Genomic DNA, 22,878 nt, shown 5'->3' with positions numbered 1-22,878 from the left:
AATCAAATTATATAGACTATTCATTGTGACATTATAGAAACAAGATTGGAAATCCAAAAGTTCATCCATAGTGGACTAGCTAAATAAAAGCACATTCAAAATATGTAATATTATGCTGTAAAAAGAAATGAGTAGGCACTTTACTAGGAGTGACCTCCTTGAGATATAGTTAAGTAAAGTGCAGATATATTTGTATAGGAGGTTGCCATTTGTTTAAAAAAAAATTGTGTATTTGTATTCTTTTGGACATAAATAGAAAAATCTTGAGCCCTGACTGGATAGCTCAGTTGGTTAGAGCATTGTCTTGAAGCTCAGAGATTGCCGGTTCAATTTCGGTTCAGGGCACATACAGGAACAGAGCAATGTTCCTGTTGCTCTCTCCTTTCTCTAAAATCAATAAAAAATAAACATTTTTTAAAAAAGTAAAGAAAAATCTCTAAAAGGGTACATAAAAATTAGTTATAAAAAATGTTTGCCTTTAGCCTGACCAGGCAGTAGCGCAGTGGATAGAGCTTCGGACTGGGATGTGGAGGACCCAGGTTCGAATCCTCAAGGTCGCCAGCTTGAGCGCGGGCTCATCTGGTTTGAGCAAAGCTCACCAGCTTGGACCCAAGGTCGCTGGCTCGAGCAAGGGGTCACTCGGTCTGCTGAAGACCCGTGGTCAAGGCACATATGAGAAAGCAATCAATGAACAACTAAGGTGTTGCAATGAAAAACTGATGATTGATGTTCTCATCTCTCTCTGTTCCTGTCTATCCCTCTCGCTCTGTGTGTGTCAAAAAAAAAAAAAGTAGAATTTGGTGGTGAGGAATGGAGGAAGGAGACTTCTCATCCATACAACTGTCTGTACATTTTTTTTTTAATGTTTATTGATTTTAGAGAGAGGAAGAAAGAGAGCAAGAGACAGACAGGAACATCGATCTGTTCCTGTACATCCCCTGACCAGGGATCAAACTGGCAACCTCTGTGCTTCCAGACGATGCTCTAACCAACAGAGCTGTCCAGCTAGTGCTTGTCTGTGCCCTTTGAACTTTGTACCATGTGAAATTTTTTCCTATTAAAATAAAATAAAATTTTCCCTGGCCAGGTAGCTCAGTTGGTTAGAGCATCCTCCCCATATGCCAAGGTTGCAGGTTCAACCCCTGGTCAGGGCACATAAAAGAATCAATCAATGAATCCATAAATAATTGAAGAGCAGATTGATGTTTCTCTCTAAAAATAAATACATAAAGTTGTAATTTAAAACATGGGGGTGGTGACATTTATTCTTTTATTGATTGATTTTTAGAGACAAAGGGAGGGAGAGAGAGAGGAGCATTCATTTGTTGTTCTATTGATAGTTGTGTGCTCATTGGTTGCTTCCCATATGTGCCCTGACCCAGGATCAAACCTGCAACCTTGGTATTACCGGACAATGCTCCAACCAACTAAGCTAACTGACCAGGGATGGGGGTGATGACATTTTAAACAGTAGTTCCCAAGTGCTGGCCTATAAATCAGTGAATGCCCAAGAATAAGCTATTAATGTACCATAATATCAGAAAAATAATAATAATGTGTGAATTTTCCATATTGTTGAATTTAATTGGAAGGACCATCCATTATTCTTGATTAATTACTCTTTATGGTGTTGGTAGATGATAGTTATCAATGTAGTGTTTATTTATACAATGGACAAAATTAGAAGTTGGCATCATTCTATCAATAATTCAAATTTAGAGTCCTGAAATTTAAAAGCACAGAATCATTGATTTAGACGTGGCTTTTGTTCTCATGTTGTTTTTACATTATTTCTGAAGGCATTCCTCCTGTGTATTTCATGGTGCCGAGTAAGTGATGAATTATAGCTGAAGGCTTTTCCACATTCGTTACATTCATAAGGTTTTTCTCCTGTGTGATGTCTCTGATGTTTCTTAAAGGATGAGTCATGCCTATAGGCTTTTCCACAGCGGTTGCACTCATATGCTTTCACTCCTGTATGAACAGTTTTATGGTTGCTAAGATGGATCCTCTGCCTAAAGGCTTTCCCACATTCTTTACATTTGTAGGGTCTCTCCCCAGTATGGATTCTCTGGTGATGTGTTAGATATGCTCTATGACTAAATGTTTTACAACATGCAGTGCACGCATAGGGCTTCTCCCCAGTATGAATTCTTATATGTTCACTAAGGTGTCTAATTTGTCGGAAGGTTTTCCCACACTCATTGCATATAAAGGGTTTCTCTCCAGAATGAGTTCTCAAATGCTGGATCAAGCTAATGTTCTGGCTGAAAGCTTTCTGACATTTATCACATACATAGGGTTTCTCCCCAGTGTGAGTTCTGTGATGCTGATTAAGAGAGGAGCGATGTCTGAAGGCTTTGCCACATTCTTCACATTCAAAGGGTTTCTCACCAGTGTGGATTCTCTGGTGGGTATTAAGAGATGCACTTTGACTAAAGGCCCTTCCACATTCCTTACATCTGAAAGGTTTCTCACCAGTATGAATTCTCATGTGTTCAGTAAGATGAATGGGTTGTTTGAAGATTTTTTCACAAATATTACATTCATAGGTTTTTGTTCTTATGTAACTTGTTGGATGAGTAATCAGATCTAATTTGTATTTGTTCCTCTTTCTAAGTGTGTCATATTTATGGTACCTCTGTTCTATAACAACATCTGAACTCACAATATTTCCCCTAAATTTGTTAGTTTCTTGGCCTCTCTTCTTATGGGTCAAAAAGGCTTGTCTTACATCTCTTCCATGGGCGTCCTGATGTCTTTTTAATTCATCATCATATTTGGAGACTTTTCTCAATGTGGAATCAATGACATCATCCGTCATGAACCCTTCCATCATAATGCCCTGACATAACTGTTCCTGTAAAATGTCAGTTTTTGCAGTTGACATTCTGGTTTCTGTTTTACTCTTCAAGTCTGAAAGAAATGGAAAAAATACAAATAACTCATATTCTTTATGCTTTGAAAACTCAGTTACTGTAGTGTATATGGAATAGAGATTTAGGTAACAATACATATAAACTACATGAGATTTTCATTATTTTTTTTTATTCATTTTAGAGAGGAGAGGGAGAGACAGAGAGAGAGAGAGAGGAGAGATAGAGAGAGAGAAGGCGGGGAGGAGCTGGAAGCATCAACTCCCATATGTGCCTTGACCAGGTAAGCCCAGGGTTTCAAACCGGCAACCTCAGCATTTCCAGGTCGACGCTTTATCCACTGCGCCACCACAGGTCAGGCAAGATTTTCATTATTTTTAAATATGGTTATGCATCTGGAGAGGTAGTGGAAAATTAAATTAAGAAACAGTAAGCAGAGTAAAAGTATGATATAGAGAAAGCAAAACTTGAGCATTTTAGTTCTGCTCTTTCTAATAATAGTAAACCATGAAAATTCAGAGTTATGTCTTAAAAATGTCTTTTAAGTTGACAAATACTTTTAGAAAAACATCTCATAAAAATAAAAAGTTGTCTCTCTCCTCACTCCAGCAGCAGCAAGATATACTAGTTAAAAAAAATAATGTTGGGGCCCTGGCCAGTTGGCTCAGCGGTAGAGCGTTGGCCTGGCGTGCGGGGGGACCCGGGTTCGATTTCCGGCCAGGGCACATAGGAGAAGAGCCCATTTGCTTCTCCACCCCCACCCCCTCCTTCCTCTCTGTCTTTCTCTTCCCCTCCCGCAGCCAAGGCTCCATTGGAGCAAAGATGGCCCGGGCGCTAGGGATGGCTCCTTGGCCTCTGCCCCAGGTGCTAGAGTGGCTCTGGTCATGGCAGAGCGACGCCCCAGAGGGGCAGAGCATCGCCCCCTGGTGGGCAGAGCATCGCCCCTGGTGGGCGTGCCGGGTGTATCCCGGTCGGGCGCATGCAGGAGTCTGTCTGACTGTCTCTCCCCGTTTCCAGCTTCAGAAAAAATAAAAAGAAAAAAAGGAAAAAAAAATAATGTTGGAACTAAGAAAATCCACATGAACATTGAGCCATCTTTTACTGAAACTTGTGTTAATACACATTTTTCTGTTTCCTGTGCTTATTAATGTGTACCTGGAAGTGTTATTTTACAGAGAAGACTTGTAAGAAACCAAGACTATATTGCTATTATTTTTTTTTTAGCATGCACATGGCGGGGAGGGGGAGAGAAAGAAAGAGAGAGAGAAAGAGGAACAGATAGGGACAAACAGGAAAGGAGAGAGATGAGAAACACCAATTCTTCACTGTGGTACCTTACTTGTTCATTGATTGCTTTCTCATATGTTCCTTGACCAGGGGGCTCCAGCTGAGTCAGTGACCCCTTGCTCAAAACAGCGACCTTGGTCTTCAAGCCAGTGAGTGACCTTTGGGCTCAAGCCAGTCCCCATGAGGTTATGTCTATGATCCCATACTCAAGCTAGTGAGCCCATGCTCAAGCTGGCGACCTCAGAGTTTCAAACCTGGGTCCTCAGTGTTCCAGGTCAACGCTAATGCTCTATACATTGAGCTACCACCTGGTCAGGCTATATTGCTATGGTCTATGAAAATATCTTTTAACCTTTAAAATTATGACTGGTTTTCTAACTTGATCATTTGTTGTACCCATTACTCTAATATTTCAACTGACAACTTTGTATTCTTGAAAGGTATAAGTTCTTGTAGGATTTTTGGGTCAACACAAAGGATCATTAGTATTTCCAAAATCTTTTCTTTTCCTTTTTAGGTGAGATGAGGGGAGATAGTGAGGCAGACTCCCAAAGAGGATCCACCTGGCAACCTCATCTTAAGCCAATGCTCGAGTACTGAGCTATTTTTAGCACCTGAGGCTGATGTGCTCAGACCAGCCAAGCTATCCTCAGTGCCCGGGACCACACTTGAACAAACTGAGCTACTGGCAGTGGGAGGGAAGAGAGAGAGAAAGGGGAGGGGTGGAGAGAAGTTGCTTCTCCTGTGTGCCCTGACCAGGAATTGAACCCAGAATGTCCATATGCTGGACCAACATTCTATCCACTGAGCCATTGACCAGACCCTGTATTTCCAAATTCTAAATGAATAGAGGCAAGAATAGTCTATGTTCTGCAGGCCCAATTTGGGTCTTGAATAGTGGAGGAGGAAGAGAAGAAGACAGGGAAAGATAAAAGAGGCCATTTAAGTCCCCTTCTCCAATTCAATCTCCAGGCCTGAAGCAGCCCAAACTAGGGGAAGTGAAAAGATTTAACTTTGTGTCTCACCTGTGGTGGTGCAGTGGATAAAGTGTTGACCTGGAATGCTGAGGTCACTGGTTCAAAACCAGGGTCTTGCCAGGTCAAAGCATACACAACAAGCAACCAATGAACAACTAAAATGAAGCAACTATGGGTTGATACTTCTCACTCCACCCACCCCTCTGTAAAATAAAATAAAATCTTTAAAAAAAAAGACTTAATTTTGAATGAAGTTAGAAGTTTTTATTAGTTCACTGAACTAACCATTTTATTAAAATCAGACTTTTTATTATTTAGAAGGACTGCTTGTCTATGGGATTTCTTTGAGATTTTACCCAGAGGTAGGAAAAGAATACCATTGTAGCTTCTACTATTTTTATTTATTTATTTTTTATTTTTTTAGCAAGAGAGAGAGAGGGAGAGAGAGAGAGACAGACAAGAAGGGGGAGTGAGATGAAAAGCATCAACTTGTAGTTGTGGACTTTGTTGTTCATTGATTGCTTTGTCACATGTGCCTGGACTAAGGGGTCCAGCTGAGCCAGTGACCCGTGGCTCGAGCCAGCAATCTTGGGCTTGAACCAGCAAGCTTGGGTTTTAAGCCAGTGACCTCTGGGCTCAAGCCAGTGACCTCGGAGTTTTGAACTGGGGTCCTCAGCATCCCAGGTTGATGCTCTATCCACTGTGCCACCACCTGGTCAGGCTTACTATTATTTTCATTATTATAAGTTGAGACCCAAGAGAATGTACAAAAAAATTACTGGAATTACTGACAGAGGGGCCCTGGTTGGATAGCTCCGTTGGTTAGAGCATTATCCCAAAGTGCAGAGATTGCCAGTTTGATCTCCAGGCAGGAACAAATCAACGTTCCTGTCTCTCTCTTTCTCCCTTCCCCTCTCTCTAAAAATCAGTAAATAAAATTTTTGTTTAAAAAAGGAGAAAAACTTAAAAAAAGAAAACAAGTGAAACAAGGTGGTTGGCTATAAGATCAATATATAAAACCAACAATGTTATTATATACTAGCAACAAACAGAAAATATAATTGAAAAAAAATACACCATCTACAATAGCGTCAAAATAAAGGGTCTTCAAGATGAATCTGACAAAAGAGATAAATATACACAAGACCTTTAGGGGAAAATCCTGAAACTTTACTGAAAAAAAATTAGACTAAAACCTGTATGGTGAGCCAATGTCACCCCAATAAATTCAATTAAAAAATTAAAACAGTCCCTGGCCGGTTGGCTCAGCGGTAGAGCGTCGGCCTGGCGTGCGGGGGACCCGGGTTCGATTTCCGGCCAGGGAACATAGGAGAAGCGCCCATTTGCTTCTCCACCCCCTCCCCCTCCTTCCTCTCTGTCTCTCTCTTCCCCTCCCGCAGCCGAGGCTCCATTGGAGCAAAGATGGCCCGGGCGCTGGGGATGGCTCCTTGGCCTCTGCCCCAGGCGCTAGAGTGGCTCTGGTCTCGGCAGAGCGACCCCCCGGAGGGGCAGAGCATCGCCCCCTGGTGGGCAGAGCATCGCCCCTAGTGGGCGTGCCGGGTGGATCCCGGTCGGGCGCATGCGGGAGTCTGTTTGACTGTCTCTCCCCGTTTCCAGCTTCAGAAAAATACAAAAAAAAAAAAAAAAATTAAAACAAAAATCTAAAAAAAAGAAAAATATTAGGAAATATCAATAAAGCAATATATCATGTTCCTAGATAGTAGGACTCAATATCATAATATTAACCCCCCTGAATTGATCCATAAATTCAATTCTTTAAAAAAAAATTTTTTTCTTCTTTTCCAAGTGAGAGGATGGGAGATAGAAAGACAGATTTCCACATACACCCCAACCAGAATCTACTCAGCAATCCCCATGTGGGCCGATGCTCTGCCCACCTGGAGCCATGCTTGCAACTGAGCTATTTTTAGTACCTAAAGAGGAGGCTCCATAGAGCCAACCTCAGTGCCCAGGGCCAATGTACTCAAACTCAATCGAGCCATGGCTACAGGAGGGGAAGAGAGAGAAGGGGGAAGGGAAGGGGTGGAGATGCAGATGGTTGCTTCTCCTGTGTGCCCTGACTAGGAATCAAACCTGGGACATCCACATGCCAGGCTGATGCTCTACCACTGAGTCAACAAGCCAGGGCCTTATAAATTCAATTCTATTCTAATAAAAATACTACCAGAGTATTTGTGAATATGACTGTGTGTGTGTGTGTGTGTGTGTATGTGTGTGTGTGCAATGAACATTGCACATTATATAATTTTGATGCATTTTATATATATATTTGATGTGGTCATTAAATAATTTCTTTGGAAAAGCAAGGGGCTCAGAAAAGCCCAGACAGTTTTTTTTGTGTGTTTTTTTTTTTATTTTTCCGAAGCTGGAAATGGGGAGGTAGTCAGACAGATTCCTGCATGTGCCCGACCGGGATCCACCTGGCATGCCCACCAGGGGGCGATGCTCTGCCCATCCGGGGCGTAGCTCTGTTGCGACCAGAGCCACTCTAGCGCCTGAGGCAGAGGCCACGGAGCCATCCCCAGCGCCCGGGCCATCTTTGCTCCAATGGAGCCTCCGCTGCAGGAGGGGAAGAGAGAGACAGAGAGGAAGGAGAGGGGGAGGAGTGGAGAAGCAGATGGGCGCTTCTCCTGTGTGCCCCGGCCGGAAATCGAACCCGTGACTTCTGCACGCCAGGCCGACGCTCTACCACTTGAGCCAACCGGCTAGGGCAAGGCCAGACAGTTTTAAAGAGCAAGGTGGAAGAACTACCTTTACTAGAGATAAAGTTTCACTATGAAATACAGTAATTAAGACAGCCTGGAGAGCCCAGAAACAGGCCCAAGCATTACAAACTTGACAGTGCCATTAACTATTGATAAATAACTATTATAACTATAAAAACTGTAAGTGATTCCTAGATTGATTATCCATGTGGAAAATATTAAACTAGATACTCACTTTACACTATATATAAAATAAATTCCTAGTGAATTAAACCTAACTATGAAAAGCAAAATTTGCCTGGCCTGTAGTGATGCAGTAGATAGAGCATTGACCTGGAATGTGGAGATCACTGGTTCAAAACCCCAGGCTGGCCTGGTCAAAGTACATACAACAAGCAGTGAACAACTAAAGTGAAGCAACTATAAGTTGATATTTCTCACTCTACCCCACTAAATAAAAAAAGAAAAAAAGAAAAGCAAAATTTTTAAAAGACAGGATAACATATATTTTATATCTTTTCTATAAATCAATAAAAAAGGAAAACAATAATAGAACAATTGGGAAAGGATATAAATAAGCAATTAAAAGAGGAATACTTGATGGTCAGTAACATGGAAATATGCTTCATCTCACTGGTAATCAGGGAAACAAACAAACAAAAAATAACAAGACACTGTATTCACCCACTGAGTTTACACAATTTTAAAAGTTTGTCAATGCCAAATTCTAACAGTGATGCTGAGTTCTGGAAACACTTAAGACCTGCTGATGGGTACAACTGAGAGCAATTTGGTAACACCTAGCAAATGAAGGAGCACATCCTCCATGACCCAACAGTTTTGCTTCTACCAAATATCTTAGAGAAGCTCTTGCATGTACACACAAGAGAACATATACATGAAGACACTGTAGCATCTCTGTAACCGCCAAATTTAGAAACAGTATAAAGGTCTATCAACAGGACAATGGATAAACTATGGTCCATTAATTCAATGGAAATGAATTAACATGGATAAACATAAATAGTGTTGAATGAAAAAAGTAATTGAAAGAAGCATATATACCATTTATTTAAAGAATAATAACATGCAAAACAATGCTATATGTTGTTCAGGATCATACAAATGTAGTAAACATATGACGGCACATTTGGGAATAGTAATATTTAAACTCAGGAGAATTGGTTATGTCAAAAGGTAGGTGGGGAAAAACAAGGCTTCAACTCTGTTTTAGTTCTTGATGGAGGTGGAAGCTACACAGAAACTTGTTATAATGTTCTGTATGCCTTTCTGAACATCAAAAATAATTCAAAGCCAGATCAGGCAGTGGCGCAGTGGGTAGAGCATTGGACTGAGACGCAGAGGACCCAGGTTTGAAACCCCAAGGTTGCTGGCTTGAGCATGAGCTCATCCTTCTTGAGCACAGGCTCACCAGTTTGAGCGCGGTGTCGGTGGCTTGAGCGTGGGATCACAGACATGACCCCATGGTTGCTGCTTTGAGCCCAAGTTCACTGGTTTGAGCAAGGGGTCTGCTGAAGCCCCTCAGTCAAGGCACATATGAGAAGCAATCAAGTAACAACTAAAGTGCCGCAAGAAGGCATTGATACTTCTCATCTCTCTCCTTTCCTGTCTGTCCCTATCTGTCTCTGTTAAAAAAAAAAATGTTTCAAAATATGACAAACTTTAAGAAGATTGTTGAAGACCACTGAATTTGAGAAGGAATTCTGTAGTAATTCTCTTACAGTTTTCATAAAGTAGTTGTTACAAAAAATAAAGATATGCATTTAAAGAGTGAAAGAAAAGTTGGTAAAAGTGGACACAGAATGAAAGAGAGAAAATCAAAGACCTGCAAAATGCAGTAAAAGTCCTGAGCAGAGATCTGTTTTCTGTGAGGAGAGACTGAGTACATCAGACTGAACAGAGAAAGGAACTTTCAATTGGCAGACTTCAGAATACAGAAGAAAGAGGGAAAATCAAGTTTAATCTTTTTTTTTTTGACAGAGACAGAGAGAGTCAGAGAGAGGCACAGATAGGGACAGACAGACAGGAACGGAGAGAGATGAGAAGCATTAAGTCTTCACTGCAGTTCCTTAGTTGTTAATTGATTGCGTTCTCATATGTGCCTTGACTGAGGGACTACAGCAGAGCGAATGACCCCTTGCTCAAGCCAGTGACCTTAGACTCAAGCCAGCAACCTGTGGGCTCAAGCCAGTAACCATGAGGTCATAGCTATGATCCTACACTCAAGTCAGCGACCCTGTGCTCAAGCCAGTGACCTCAGGGTTTCAAACCTGGGTCCTCTGCGTCCCAGTCTGACGCTTTATCCACTGCACCACCGCCTAGTCAGGCTCAAGTTTAATCTTAAGGAGGACAAGACTTCCCTTCCCTCCAACTCTAGAGAGACTTTTGCAAGGTCAAGTAAAGGCTAGAGTCCAGGGACCCCACAGCCTAAGAAGACTTGGGGCACCCTGGCCTACATATGTAAAGGTACCATCTGCCCTGGCTCACCTGAACTGGGATATTCTGGGCCTTCTTTTTCTCTTATCCATGGCTCTTCTCCTTTCTCCAACTGGGAAATCACCTGAGGTTTGGAAAGTTCATACCCTGCTTATGGAGTAAAAAAAGAGTATGAATGTTTATGTGGAGGTCTAAGAACCATCTCCAGAAGTTAGTTCCAGTCCTGAAAATAGAAAGGCCACCAGAGCATGTCTTTCTATTTTAGCTCTACAAAGGAAAGGAAGGAGAAGAAGATGCCCTGGCCTGATTTTCAAAGGAAGGAGACATCTCTAACACAGAACCCAGGGCTAGGATCCAGGGAATCCACGACATTTAATAATTTAGAAATGACGACTCTCCTGTAATGGGCAGGTGTCTGGATAAATGCTCAGCCCGTCCTTACCCACTGAGACCAGGTTCCCGTAGTTCTCCAGCATCACCTCCCGGTACAGATTCCGGTCAGCGGGGGCCAGTTGCCCCCACTCCTCCTGGGTGAAGTCCACAGATATGTCCTTGAAGGTTAACAGTTCCTAGAACATCAAATACATTGCTTTTCATCCACAGACCACTTCCATTAAGGTCCATGGAGTTCTGACAGTATTCTAAATTCTGAGAGTCTAAACTAGTTTTACTGGGAGCCCCTACTGGATCTGTTTGGAGAGTGTCTGGAGATTACCATAATTAAATACACAAAAGGATAGATGGTATATGTGCCTTAGAATAAACTAGGCAGGAAAAGGGGAACAGGGGGAGACACAGTGAGGATAGGGATAATCTTCTATATAGGGTGGTGGGGCAAGGCCTCTCTAAAAGGGTGATATCTGACCAGAGATGTGAATTCAGTGAGAGATAGTGTTTTGGAAATCTGAGAGGAGAGTATCCTGGGCAGATACAAAGGAACTAAGGTGAGAGTGTCGTTGGCTTGTCTGAGGAGCAGGAGAGTGAACAGCATCACTGGGGGCAGGTTAGTAAAGGGGAGATTGGAAGAAGATGAGATCACAGAGGCCGAGGGAGCAGTGGGAGGGAGAAGAGAGGCTTTTAGCACTTATTGTCACAAAGACCAGTGCATTCCTGCTGAGAGTAAATTCTGGGCCCTGCTGGAGTTTAATGCAAAGATGAATAATACTGTCTGGAACTGTAGTCTAACGTCTTCCTGGCTCAAATACTGAGATTAAAAAAATCAGACGCTCTGCAGTAATATCGTGGGACAATGGTAGCTAGTTCATCAGAAGTAAACTCAATAAAAGCTGTGTCTCAGCCAGAACTCAGCCACAGCTGTAGGAGGAATAGAATAATTGGTCCCCCATCTTAATCACTATAGGGCCTAGAGTCTCTTAGAAAAAAAACAGAATGAGACAAATTATAAGGATCTATATCTATATATAGATATCTACCTATATATAGACATAGATATATATATCTATTTAATCCTCAACTGTTCTTTTATACACAGTATCCAAACTACAATAAAAAAAATTGTTAGGCCTGACCTGTCGTGGCGCAGTGGATAAAGCGTCGACCTGGAAATGCTGAGGTCGCCGGTTCGAAACCTGGGCTTGCCTGGTCGGGCACATATGGGAGTTGATGCTTCCAGCTCCTCCCCCCTGTCTCTCTCTCCTCTCTCTCTCTCTCTCTCTCTTTCTCTCTCTCTCTGTCTTTCTCTCTCCCTCTCTAAAATGAATAAAAAAAAAAAAAAAGAGTGAAATTAAAAAAAAAAAAAAATTGTTAGATGGGCCCTGGCCGGTTGGCTCAGTGGTAGAGTGTCGGCCTGGCGTGCAGAAGTCCCGGGTTCGATTCCTGGCCAGGGCACACAGGAGAAGCACCCATCTGCTTCTCCACCCCTCCCCCTCTCCTTCCTCTCTGTCTCTCTCTTCCCCTCCTGCAGCCGAGGCTCCATTGGAGCAAAGATGGCCCAGGCGCTGGGGATGGCTCCTTGGCCTCTGCCCCAGGTGCTAGAGTGGCTCTGGTCACAACAGAGTGATGCCCTGGAGGGGCAGAGCATCGCCCCCTGGTGGGCAGAGTGTTGCCCCCTGGTGGGCGTGCCAGGTGGATCCCGGTCGGGCGCAGGTGGGAGTCTGTCTGACTGTCTCTCCCCATTTCCAGCTTCAGAAAAATACAAAAAAAAAAAAAAAAGAAAAAAGAAAAATTGTTAGACATGTGTATAAGAAGGAAAATCTGACCTACAATTAAGAAAATAAGAATTGGCCCTGGCTGGTTGGGTCAGTGGATAGAGCATCAGCCCAGCATGTGGACATAACAGGTTTGATCCTTGGTCAGGGCACACATGAGAAGTGACCATCTGCTTCTCTTCCCCTTCCTCTCCCCCTTTTCTCTCTCTTCCCCTCTTGCAACCAGTGGCTTGATTGGTTCAAGCATCAGCCCTGGGCGCTGAGGATAGCTCAGCTGGTCCAAGAATTGGCATGAGGTGCTGAGGATAGCTTGGCTGATTCAAGCATCAGCCCCTATTGGGGGTTGCTGAGTGGATCCCCAGTGGGGTGCGTGTGGGAGTCTGTCTCACTATCTCCCCTCCTCTCACTTAAAAAATAAATAAATAAAAAGAAAAATCATTAGAAGCAAACCCAGAGGCCCTGGCCGGTTGGCTCAGCGGTAGAGCGTCGGCCTAGCATGCGGAGGACCCGGGTTCGATTCCCGGCCAGGGCACATAGGAGAAGCGCCCATTTGCTTCTCCACCCCTCCGCCGCGCTTTCCTCTCTGTCTCTCTCTTCCCCTCCCGCAGCCAAGGCTCCACTGGAGCAAAGATGGCCCGGGCGCTGGGGATGGCTCTGTGGCCTCTGCCTCAGGTGCTAGAGTGGCTCTGGTCGCAATATGGCGACGCCCAGGATGGGCAGAGCATCGGCCCCCTGGGGGGCAGAGCACCGCCCCATGGTGGGCGTGCCGGGTGGATCCCGGTCGGGCGCATGCGGGAGTCTGTCTGACTGTCTCTCCCTGTTTCCAGCTTCAGAAAAATGAAAAAAAAAAAAAAAAAAAAAAAAAAAGAAGCAAACCCATAGGTGACCAAGTCATTGAAATTAGCAGACAAGAAGCTTAAAGCAATTACGAAAATATGTTAAAGAATTTACAATAAGCCTGGACAGCGATGGTGCACTGGAAGTGCAGTTGATAGAGCACTGACCCTGAATGCTGAGGTCACTGGTTTGAAACCCGAGATCACTTGCTTGAGCCTGGGGTTGCCAGCTTGAACCTGAGGTCACAGGTTCCATACCTGGTCAAGGCGTTTATGAGAAGCAATCAGTGTTTCTGTCTCTCTTTCTCTCCCTTCCTCTCTTTCTTAAAAAGAATATATAAATTTTAAAATATAATTAACAATAAAATATAGATAGAATAGGTGAAAACATGGAGGTAATTGAGGGGAGAGATAGAAATACTAAAAAAAGAACTAAGTGAAAATTCTACAACTGATAAATGCCTGATCAGTGGTGGTGCAGTGGATAGTTCATCAACCTGGGATGCTGAGGGTGCCAGTTTAAAACCCCAGGCTTAACCAATAAAGGCACATACAAGAAACAATCAATGAACAACTAAAGTGAAGCAACTATGAGTTGATGCTTTTCACCCTCTCTCTCTCTAAAAAGAAATAAAATCTTTTTTAAAAATAAATAAAAGCAGAAAGACACACCATGTATTAGCAAATGATGATAATAATAACAGCTGACTTCTCATCCCAAATAATACAAGCCAAAAGATCATGGAACATCTTTAAAGTACTTAAAGAAAGAATAGTCAACCTAGAATTCTGTATCCAGTGAGAGATCCGCAAATTAAAAAACAATATAAAGACATTTTTATTTTTATTTTATTTTATTTTATTATTATTATTTTTTTGTATTTTTCTGAAGCTGGAAACGGGGAGAGACAGTCAGACAGACTCCCGCATGCGCCCGACCGGGATCCACCCAGCACGCCCACCAGGGGCGATGCTCTGCCCACCAGGGGGCGATGCTCTGCCCCTCCAGGGCGTCGCTCTGCCGCGACCAGAGCCACTCTAGCGCCTGGGGCAGAGGCCAAGGAGCCATCCCCAGCGCCCGGGCCATCTTTGCTCCAATGGAGCCTTGGCTGCGGGAGGGGAAGAAAGAGACAGAGAGGAAGGAGGGAGGGGGGTGGAGAAGCAAATGGGCGCTTCTCCTATGTGCCCTGGTGGGGAATCGAACCCGGGTCCCCCACACGCCAGGCCGACGCTCTACCGCTGAGCCAACCGACCAGGGCTATAAAGACATTTTTAAATGAACAAAAGCTATGAGAATTTGTCATCAGTACACCCACACTACAGGATATGCTAACTGACATTCTTTAGGCTGAAGGTAAATGGTGCCAGAGAAAAACTCAGAACTAAAAGAAGGAATTGAGAGTGCCAGAATTGGTAAATATGTGGCCACATATGAATCATTTTCTTTTCCTTTTCTAAATTTTTTAATAACACACAGATTATTAAAAGCAAAATTAAGAACAATGCTTATAGAATTTACAACATGTAAAGTAAAATGTATTATAATAGTACACAAAGAATGGAAAAGAGTAAATGAAAATATAAGACTTTCATATTATATGTGAAACAGTATAATATTAATTAAAAGCAACTGATATGTTTAAAAATGTATATTGTAATGGCGAGAGCAACCACTGAAAACAAACCAAAGAAGTGTAGCTAAAAAGTCATTAAAGACATAAAATGGAATACTGAAAAACTATTCAATTCAAAAGAAGGCAAGGATGTGAGGGCGATCTGGCTGCGACATCTGTCACCCCATTGGTCACCAAGATTGATTCGGCTGATCTGGCTGGCTAGGCGGTGTCCCCTTCCTCTCTCACCGCTCCATGTGCGTCCCTTCTGAAGCTACGCGCTCGCTCAAAGAGGACAACCTTCCCTGAGAAAGGAGAGGACCGTTCTTTGGTCAAGGGTGTACAAGTAGCTGTGCTCCCCTGCTAGAACCTCCAAACAAGTCTCAAAAGAAGGTAAGAAGGGAACAAAGAATGGATGGGACAAACAGCAAACAAAGAATAAGAATATACACTTAAATCTCACCATATCAATGATTATGGTAACTGTAAATGGATGAACCAGCAAGACCCATTTATATTTAAGAAGGTCACACTTTAGGCCTTGGTCGGTTGGTTCAGTGGTAGAGTGTTGGCCCCACATATGGATGTCCTGGGTGTGATTCCCGATCAGGGCACACAGGAGAAGCAACCATCTGCTTCTCCACTCTGCCCCCTCTTGATTTTCTCTCTCCTCCTCCTCCCCTCCTGCAGCCATGGCTCAACTGGAGTGAATTGGCTGCAGGTGTTGAGGATGGCTCCATGGCCTCCATCTCAGGAGCGAAAAAAAAAAAAGGCTCTGGTTGCAATGGAGCAAGGGCCCCAGATGGGCAGAGCATCACCCCCTAGTGGGCTTGCTGGGTGGATCCTAGTTGGGGCATATGTGGGAGTCTGTCTCTGCCTCCCACCCTCTCACTGAATTAAAAATAAAAGAAAAAGAATGGAAAAGGTTATACCATGCAAGCAATAACTAAAAGAACACTGGAAGAGCTATATTAAATCAGACAAAGTAGACTCTATAATGATAAGTGTGGACATTTCATAATGATAAGGGTCAGTTCATCAAGAAGACAACAATCCCACGTGTTTATGCAGCAGATAACAGAACACAAAATGAAGCAGAACTGATAGAACTAAAGGTAGATACAGACAAAATAGCAATGATATTATAATATTCTTCTCTCAGTAACTGACACAATTAGATAAAAATTGATCAAGAATTTAGCTTTGATATACAATACAATCAACCGTTCACATGCTATAGAAATGTTTACTTGAAACTTATATACTCTTATTGATCAATGGCATCTTGCTCTGTTTAATTTTCTAAATTAAAAAAAAGTAGTTTTAAACAACCAATTTAACCTGACACTTATAGAACATTACAGAATATACATTTAATCAAATTTTCTATTTTGAGATAATTTTATACGTAAATCTATTTTGAGATAAGATTTATATGCAGTTATAAGAAATAAATAGGCCCTGGCCAGTTGGCTCAGCGGTAGAGCGTCGGCCTGGCTTGCGGGGGACCCAGGTTCGATTCCCGGCCAGGACACATAGGAGAAGCGCCCATTTGCTTCTCCACCCCCCACCCCCCCCTCCTTCCTCTCTGTCTCTGTCTTCCCCTCCCGCAGCCAAGGCTCCATTGGAGCAAAGATGGCCCGGGCGCTGGGGATGGCTCCTTGGCCTCTGCCCCAGGCGCTAGGGATGGCTCCTTGGCCTCTGCCCCAGGTGCTAGAGTGGCTTTGGTCGCTGCAGAGCGATGCCCCGGAGGGGCAGAGCATCGCCCCCTGGTGGGCAGAGCGTTGCCCTTGGTGGGCGTGCCGGGTGGATCCCGGTCGGGCGCATGCGGGAGTCTGTCTGACTGTCTCTCCCCGTTTCCAGCTTCAGAAATAAGAAAAAAAAAAAAAAGAAATAAATAGAGATCCTATATACTTTCTACCGGGGCAAAGCAGAGTTTTCTTCTTTTCTTTTTCTTTTAGAATTTTATTGATTGATTTTAGAAAGAGGAGAGAGAGAAAGGCGGTGGAGGGGAGCAGCAAGTATCAACTCACAGTTGTTTACTTCTTATATATGCCTTGACGGGGCAAGCCTGGGGTTTCGAACTGGTGGCCTCAGCATTCCAGGCCAACACCTTTTCCACTGCGCCACCACAGGCCAGGCCAAAGCAGAGTTTTGATTGGAAATGGGCATGAGGGAACTTTCTGAGATGATAGAAATGTTCTATATCTTGATTTGATTAGATGGTGTATACATATGTCAAAACAGAACTATGTACTTTCTTGTGTTTTACCCTGTATGTAAATTATACTTCAATTTTTAAAACTTTAATCTTTTCTCAGTGCTAAGAATCCCATTAATGGTTTTTAAATTTTATTATTATTTTTTATTTTAGAGAGGGGGTGGGGAGAGAGAGAGAGAAGAGGGAGGAGCAGCAGGAAGCATCAACTCCCATCTATGCCTTGACCAAGCAAGTCCAGGGTTTTGAACTGGCAATCTCAGCATTACAGATCAATGCTTCATCCACTGCGCCATCACAGGTCATGCCCCATCAGTGTTTGATAAATGTCAGGAAGTGAGGAATTCCAGAAAAATAGAATGCAATAATTAGACTATTATTACTTCCATATTTCTTCAAGTAACTCTGGAATGCATTTCAATCCTAGAAAGTATAGCATATGAATTAGCTAAGGAAACTGGGATTGTAAACAGCTAAAAAATATTACCCCAGATCACCAAGTGAGTAAATTCAAGATATAAGTTCAAATCCTGTACCATCTAATTTCAAAACCCAAGTTATTTTCACTTAAAACTCTTCTGTCCTCGAATAACATCTCCTCTTTGATAGTCTTCCTTTTCCATTTATTCAACAATTTTCTTTCTTTCTCACCTATCCTTCCACCAGGTGGTAAGGACACCCATTTCTGAAACCCAGCTGCCCAGGCTAACATGTGCGCTGTGTGGCCTGACTTCTTCTCTTCTCCCTTCTTTGGCTGCAGTTTGACCTCTACTCCCAATACTCCAAGGGTCACCTCATGAAGTTCACAAGTGATATGTGTACATCACTAAGAATACAGAATTTCTTCTCACTTACATAGTTTGTTTTCAGTATGAAATACTAATATATATATATATATATATGGCTTATAAGTCCCAAGTGGTATCTATTGATTTTTAGAGGCTAGAATTATATTATTCATTTTGCTTTCTTTACAGAAATTAGCACAATGTTAGATCTAGACAGTCATCAGAAACTAAAGTTACATGGAGGAAGGTACAAATTCTACTATGAGCAGATAATTTGTTACCACTGTGGCCTGGTTTTCTGCATAAGAGCAACAGACTCTGAGCTCCCTAGGTTGAATTCATTAGCCTTAACTTCCCACTCTGACCAAAGGAGCAAGTTATAGCCTTAAAACCCAAGAAGCATGCAAAAAAAAAAAAAAAATGAGAGGAAACTCTATCCCACCTGGAATTCTGCTGCCCGGGCCCCAGAGGTTCCTTCATCGTTTAAACGTTCTCCCTGGGTCTCCTCAGCATCTTGAGAAAGCAGAGCTGGAGAAGGAAAAGAGCCACGAGGTTTGCATCTCCCAAAAGCCACCAAATTGAAAAGCTGCCTGTAGACTGCTGAATATGGCTCCTCTCTCATAGAGGGACAAAGAGGCACATTTAGAACGATTCAAGCCAACTGGAGCTTCCTTAATGAGGAGGACCTACAGTGCGCTATTTTGAGCATTACTATTTCCCAAGGGTCTATGCTGGTCCAAAAGCACAGCTCTATCAACCCACTCCTTTGTGCAAAGGTTCCTAACAAGATAAAGAATCCAGTCACTTCCCATGGACTTCAAGGCACTCTAAAGTCCACCTGAAGCCTATTTTCCCAGCACTGGTTTCCTCTAATCACCATCCTTTATCTGTTGGATACGAACACCAACCTCAGACTACAACAGTCTCCATTCTCTGAACCTATAAAAAACTTAGGCATCTTTCAAGGCCCAATTCAATGCTATCTGCTTTGAGAAAATTTCTCAGATAAATACAATTGGAAAAATATTTCTTATCACTTGTCTTCCAAAAGAACTCTACCATAGTATTTTCCTAGGTAGATACCTCCTATTATTTTGATCGGTGTATATGTCTATCTCCATCAATTAATAATTAGCACAAGAGATCATTATTCACTTTTCCATCTGTCAAGATGCTTAGTAAAGTCCCTGCCTGATACAGCTTGACTCCAATAAATATTGGCTGAATCTAAAGTGTTAAAGGTATGAATCATAAATTAGAAGATCACATGAAACACACAAATTCCTCTATCCACTTATCTGTTCTGACCTCTAAATAATGTGTAATCTTGGACAGATTTCCCACTGAACCCATATATTTCAAGGTAAAATCAGAGTGATCAAGCAGGTCATTCCTTCCTTTCAGCAGCAGATGAAAAGAAAGAACTGATAGTGGTTTGGGGCTAAATAACTGAAACTTGTAAAGGAAAATCATTAAAGGGCTTAAGGATGCAAAAAAGCTTTGAGTTTGCTGTCTATGAATCACATTTACCCACTCAGGAGCTGCTGGTGGGGAACATCTTGTGTTCTGTCTTCCTGTCATGTATAGTAGTTGAGGACAGGAGATGGGAGCAGCATGGGGCTGCATGGAGCACATGTCAGCAAGGAGCCTGAGCTGCCAGCACAGTAAGTACTGCCTTCTTGGGAGGCAGCCGGTTGAGTATGTTTGAGTGCATGCCTCTATCTTCTTCAAGGAACAAAAAGGCAGGAAAGGAGGGATCCAGAAGCATTGATCACACAGCCAGAACTGCATAACTCTCACAGCCATCCCCTTCCCAAAAGCCATAGCATGAATCCCAAAGACCTGCTTTCTCCCAATTTTCTCCCCAACAGACCAGAACAAGAAAGTATACCTAGCTTTTCACACACAAATTAGATCTCCTTCTTTCTCTTCACCCCCCCCCCCCCACCCCTTCATCTGTCTATTCTCACCTTCTCCTTCAAACATCTTAGTCACATCCTCCCACAGAGGCGTCCCTTCCTTGGCCTTCTCTGGATGGTGCAGCTTCACCCAGGTGCCGGCCTCCGTAGGCAGGGTGATCAGGAGCTGCTGCAGCATGACAATGTCCGCCTCACCGGGCTTCCACTTCTGATGAGGAAACGGCCAGACCTCTGCTGAGAGGCTTCACAGTTGTGTGGTCCTCCTTTGGGCACAGTCTCCTCCCTCAGGACTCTGGCATGTTCCTGCAACACCAGAACCCGGGGGTTCCTAGAGGCTGCTGTGACTTTAACAACTCTGAAAAACTGACTCCTGTCTTAGATTACATGCTGCCTCCTTGGGAGGCAGCCGGTGGGGTAGGTTTGAGTGCATGCCTCTACCTTCTTCCAGAGGACCACATGGCAGGAGACGAGGGACCAGGAGTAACACCATACAGCCAGAACTCCAGAACTTGCAAAAATATATTTAAAACTGCAAAAGATCCAAAAACAAAGATTTGGCATCAATGTGGGGAAAATGATAATCAATGCTCTTGGATGTGGCTCTGGTTCCCAGTTCCATATACACATAAACAAACAGCCAAAAATACACAGACACACACTGACCCTGCCTTGACTTCCCTCCTTACAAACTGCATGCATCTTCTGCTTGGACACAGATTTGAAAGAGGGCAGGCTTTGAAGTTATACAAATAGGTTATAATCCTGATCCTTGCATTTAAAAAGCTCCAAACCAGCCTGACCAGGCGGTGGCGCAGTGGATAGAGCGTCGGACTGGGATGCGGAAGGACCCAGGTTTGAGACCCCAAGGGCGCCAGCTTGAGCGCGGTCTCATCTGGTTTGAGCTACCAGCTTGGACCCAAGGTCACCGGCTCAAGCAAGGGGTTACTCGGTCTGCTGAAGACCCGCGGTCAAGGCACATATGAGAAAGCAATCCATGAATAACTAAGGTGTTGCAATACGCAACGAAAAACTAATGATTGATGCTTCTCATCTCTCCATTCCTGTCTGTCTGTCCCTGTCTATCCCTCTCTCTGACTCTCTGTCTCTGTAAAAATAAATAAATAAATAAATAAATAAATTTTAAAAAAGAGACAATGTCAGGCACACAGTAAACCTTTAATAAACATGATTATAAACCTTTTTTGCTTTAATGTTGCATCACAGCATTAGCTTTTAAAGTTATTTAAAAAAAAATGAGGTCCCAATTTAAAGTTCATTTCAAATATATCAACCGATGGAATAATCACATCACTGCATTTTCACATAGGCAAGCAGTGACACATACATCACCACCCACACGGTTGCCTAGCAGCTGGAAAGTCCTTTTAGCCTCTCCTTTAAGATACATCCTGTTTTCAAAAATGTTAAAACTGGAGAAGTATGCCTACAAATGGAGGAAATATAGCACTTCGAGTATAATAAAGACTGCTGTAGAACTGTTTGTAACAGGCAATTTTGTAAAGAAAAACACCTCAAATACATCGTCTATCTCATTCCTGGCATCAGAGCAGGTAGGTTTCTCCACAGCGACCAGGTCCAGTGTATCTGGGGCCCCCAAATCAGTGCTAGCTCTAGGAGTTGGAGGCCGACCCAACTTTTTGAAGTTTGTGAGGAAGAGTATGTAGTTTATGGGCATCTCTTTTTTTCCTCTGTGACTGATGCAGAGAAAGGGGCTGCATCCTACCGACTGGAGCATGTGGGAAGTATCCTGCTAATGAATATATAAAAAGTAAATGTCTTGTTACCAAAGTGAAGAATTACAAAACGGTTAACGACAGAGAAGCTTCCATTCGAAGATGCCCTTTCTCACTGCTCCTAGACATGCCTCCACGGATTTGGAGACTGACGACACAGGCAGCGCAGCCTCCTACTCACCAGATCGGCCTTGGACGCGGGTAGGACGGGAGAGTGGGGTGAGAGCACTCGCTCTGGACGCGCTCAGCTCCAGAGGATGTCTCTTTAGAGAAAGTAACAGATTTTGTTCTTTCCCAGCCTTCTATAGACAGACCACATCCCCACTCAAAACAGTCATTCTTCAAAAAACGCCCAACGTTCACGTCGGCCGCCGGACTAAAAGTGGGTCTTCTCCAAATTCCCACGGAGAGGCGGCCTAGGGCTGGTGCTGCTCCTAATAGCCCTTATCCTCCAACGAGTTCTTTCCCAGCCGCACCCGACGAGCGGGGCTCTGGGGGCCGCAATGGGAGCGGTCCCTTGAACTAGCTTCCCGCAGACATAAGCGAGGCTACACAGGCTGCACACTTCACCGACTGTGGCTTAAAAGCAGGGCGGCGGCCGCGGCCAGGTCAGCTGGAGCCCCGCCCCCTGGGCCGCAGCCCCGCATCTCCCAGCTTCTCAGCCTCAAGACGCGCCCCTGCAGTTGCCTGCGACGCGGATCACCCCAGCGCGGGCCCCATTGGAACCCGGGTGCGGCCCACCCACGCGGCCGCGCTGCCTCCCCGCCCAGCGCCCGCTAGTCTTCCGGCGGGCTCCGCCCGCCCTGCTGCTGGCTCCGCCCACGAGCTCTGCCTAGGAGCCCGCAGGCTCCGGGGATGTGGGGCGTGCGTGAAAATCCGGAACCCGGATGTGGTGGAGCGCGCCCCCCGCGGACTGCCCACACCCAGGGCTGACGGCCACACCCGCCGCCTTTCCAGACTGTGGTCCCGCGAGACCACGTGGACTGCCAGCTCTCAGAAGCCCCATATCTGTCATTCATTCATTCGTTCGTTCCCCAACTGTCTTCTTAGTACCTGCGTTCTGCCGCGCATTGTTACAGAGTCTGGGGATACAGCAGTTGTCAAAATGCAGCCCCTGCCTGCCTTCTTGGATCTTAATTCCGGTGAGATTAAATAGTTAACTAAATAGAATAATAAATAAATAAATAAATAGATAGGTAAATAATAAAATAGGTAATATCCCAGGTAGTGATAAAGTAGATGAGGAAGAGGAAAGCAGC

General features: G+C 43.8%; 1 protein-coding gene across 2 annotated transcripts; it reads right to left on the bottom strand.

Annotated features, from left to right (window-relative positions):
- Nucleotides 1-1,651: 1,651 nt before the first annotated feature.
- On the bottom strand, nucleotides 1,652-22,343 carry ZFP69 (ZFP69 zinc finger protein). 2 transcript variants are annotated; one of them, XM_066375967.1, is made up of 6 exons: nucleotides 21,801-22,343; nucleotides 19,917-20,394; nucleotides 18,389-18,474; nucleotides 10,766-10,892; nucleotides 10,375-10,473; nucleotides 1,652-2,916 (listed from the first exon to the last, which is right to left on the bottom strand). In XM_066375967.1, exons 2-6 carry the CDS (start codon nucleotides 20,041-20,043, stop codon nucleotides 1,772-1,774), a joined length of 1,584 nt encoding a protein of 527 aa, XP_066232064.1. In that variant the 5' UTR covers nucleotides 20,044-20,394; nucleotides 21,801-22,343; the 3' UTR covers nucleotides 1,652-1,771. The 2 variants fall into 2 exon arrangements, with proteins under 2 accessions (XP_066232064.1, XP_066232065.1); XM_066375968.1 differs by having other exon boundaries at nucleotides 10,375-10,470.
- Nucleotides 22,344-22,878: the final 535 nt, after the last annotated feature.

The sequence above is a fragment of the Saccopteryx leptura genome, chromosome 3, assembly GCF_036850995.1.
Source record: "Saccopteryx leptura isolate mSacLep1 chromosome 3, mSacLep1_pri_phased_curated, whole genome shotgun sequence".
Taxonomy (NCBI): Eukaryota; Metazoa; Chordata; class Mammalia; order Chiroptera; family Emballonuridae; genus Saccopteryx; species Saccopteryx leptura.
Note: the sequence above shows the minus strand (reverse complement) of the source record. Positions and strands in the feature narration are given on the sequence as shown.

Bases quoted from the DNA above. Each gene is read 5' to 3' on its own strand.
- ZFP69 (XM_066375967.1), bottom strand. From the start codon at position 20,043: ATGCTGCAGCAGCTCCTGATCACCCTGCCTACGGAGGCCGGCACCTGG. The intron at 10,893-18,388 runs GTGGGATAGAGT...TTGATGTTCTAG, and splicing joins CCCGGGCAGCAGAATTCCAG to GAACTGTTAACCTTCAAGGA. The intron at 10,474-10,765 runs GTAAGGACGGGC...TTACTCCATAAG, and splicing joins CGGGAACCTGGTCTCAGTGG to CAGGGTATGAACTTTCCAAA.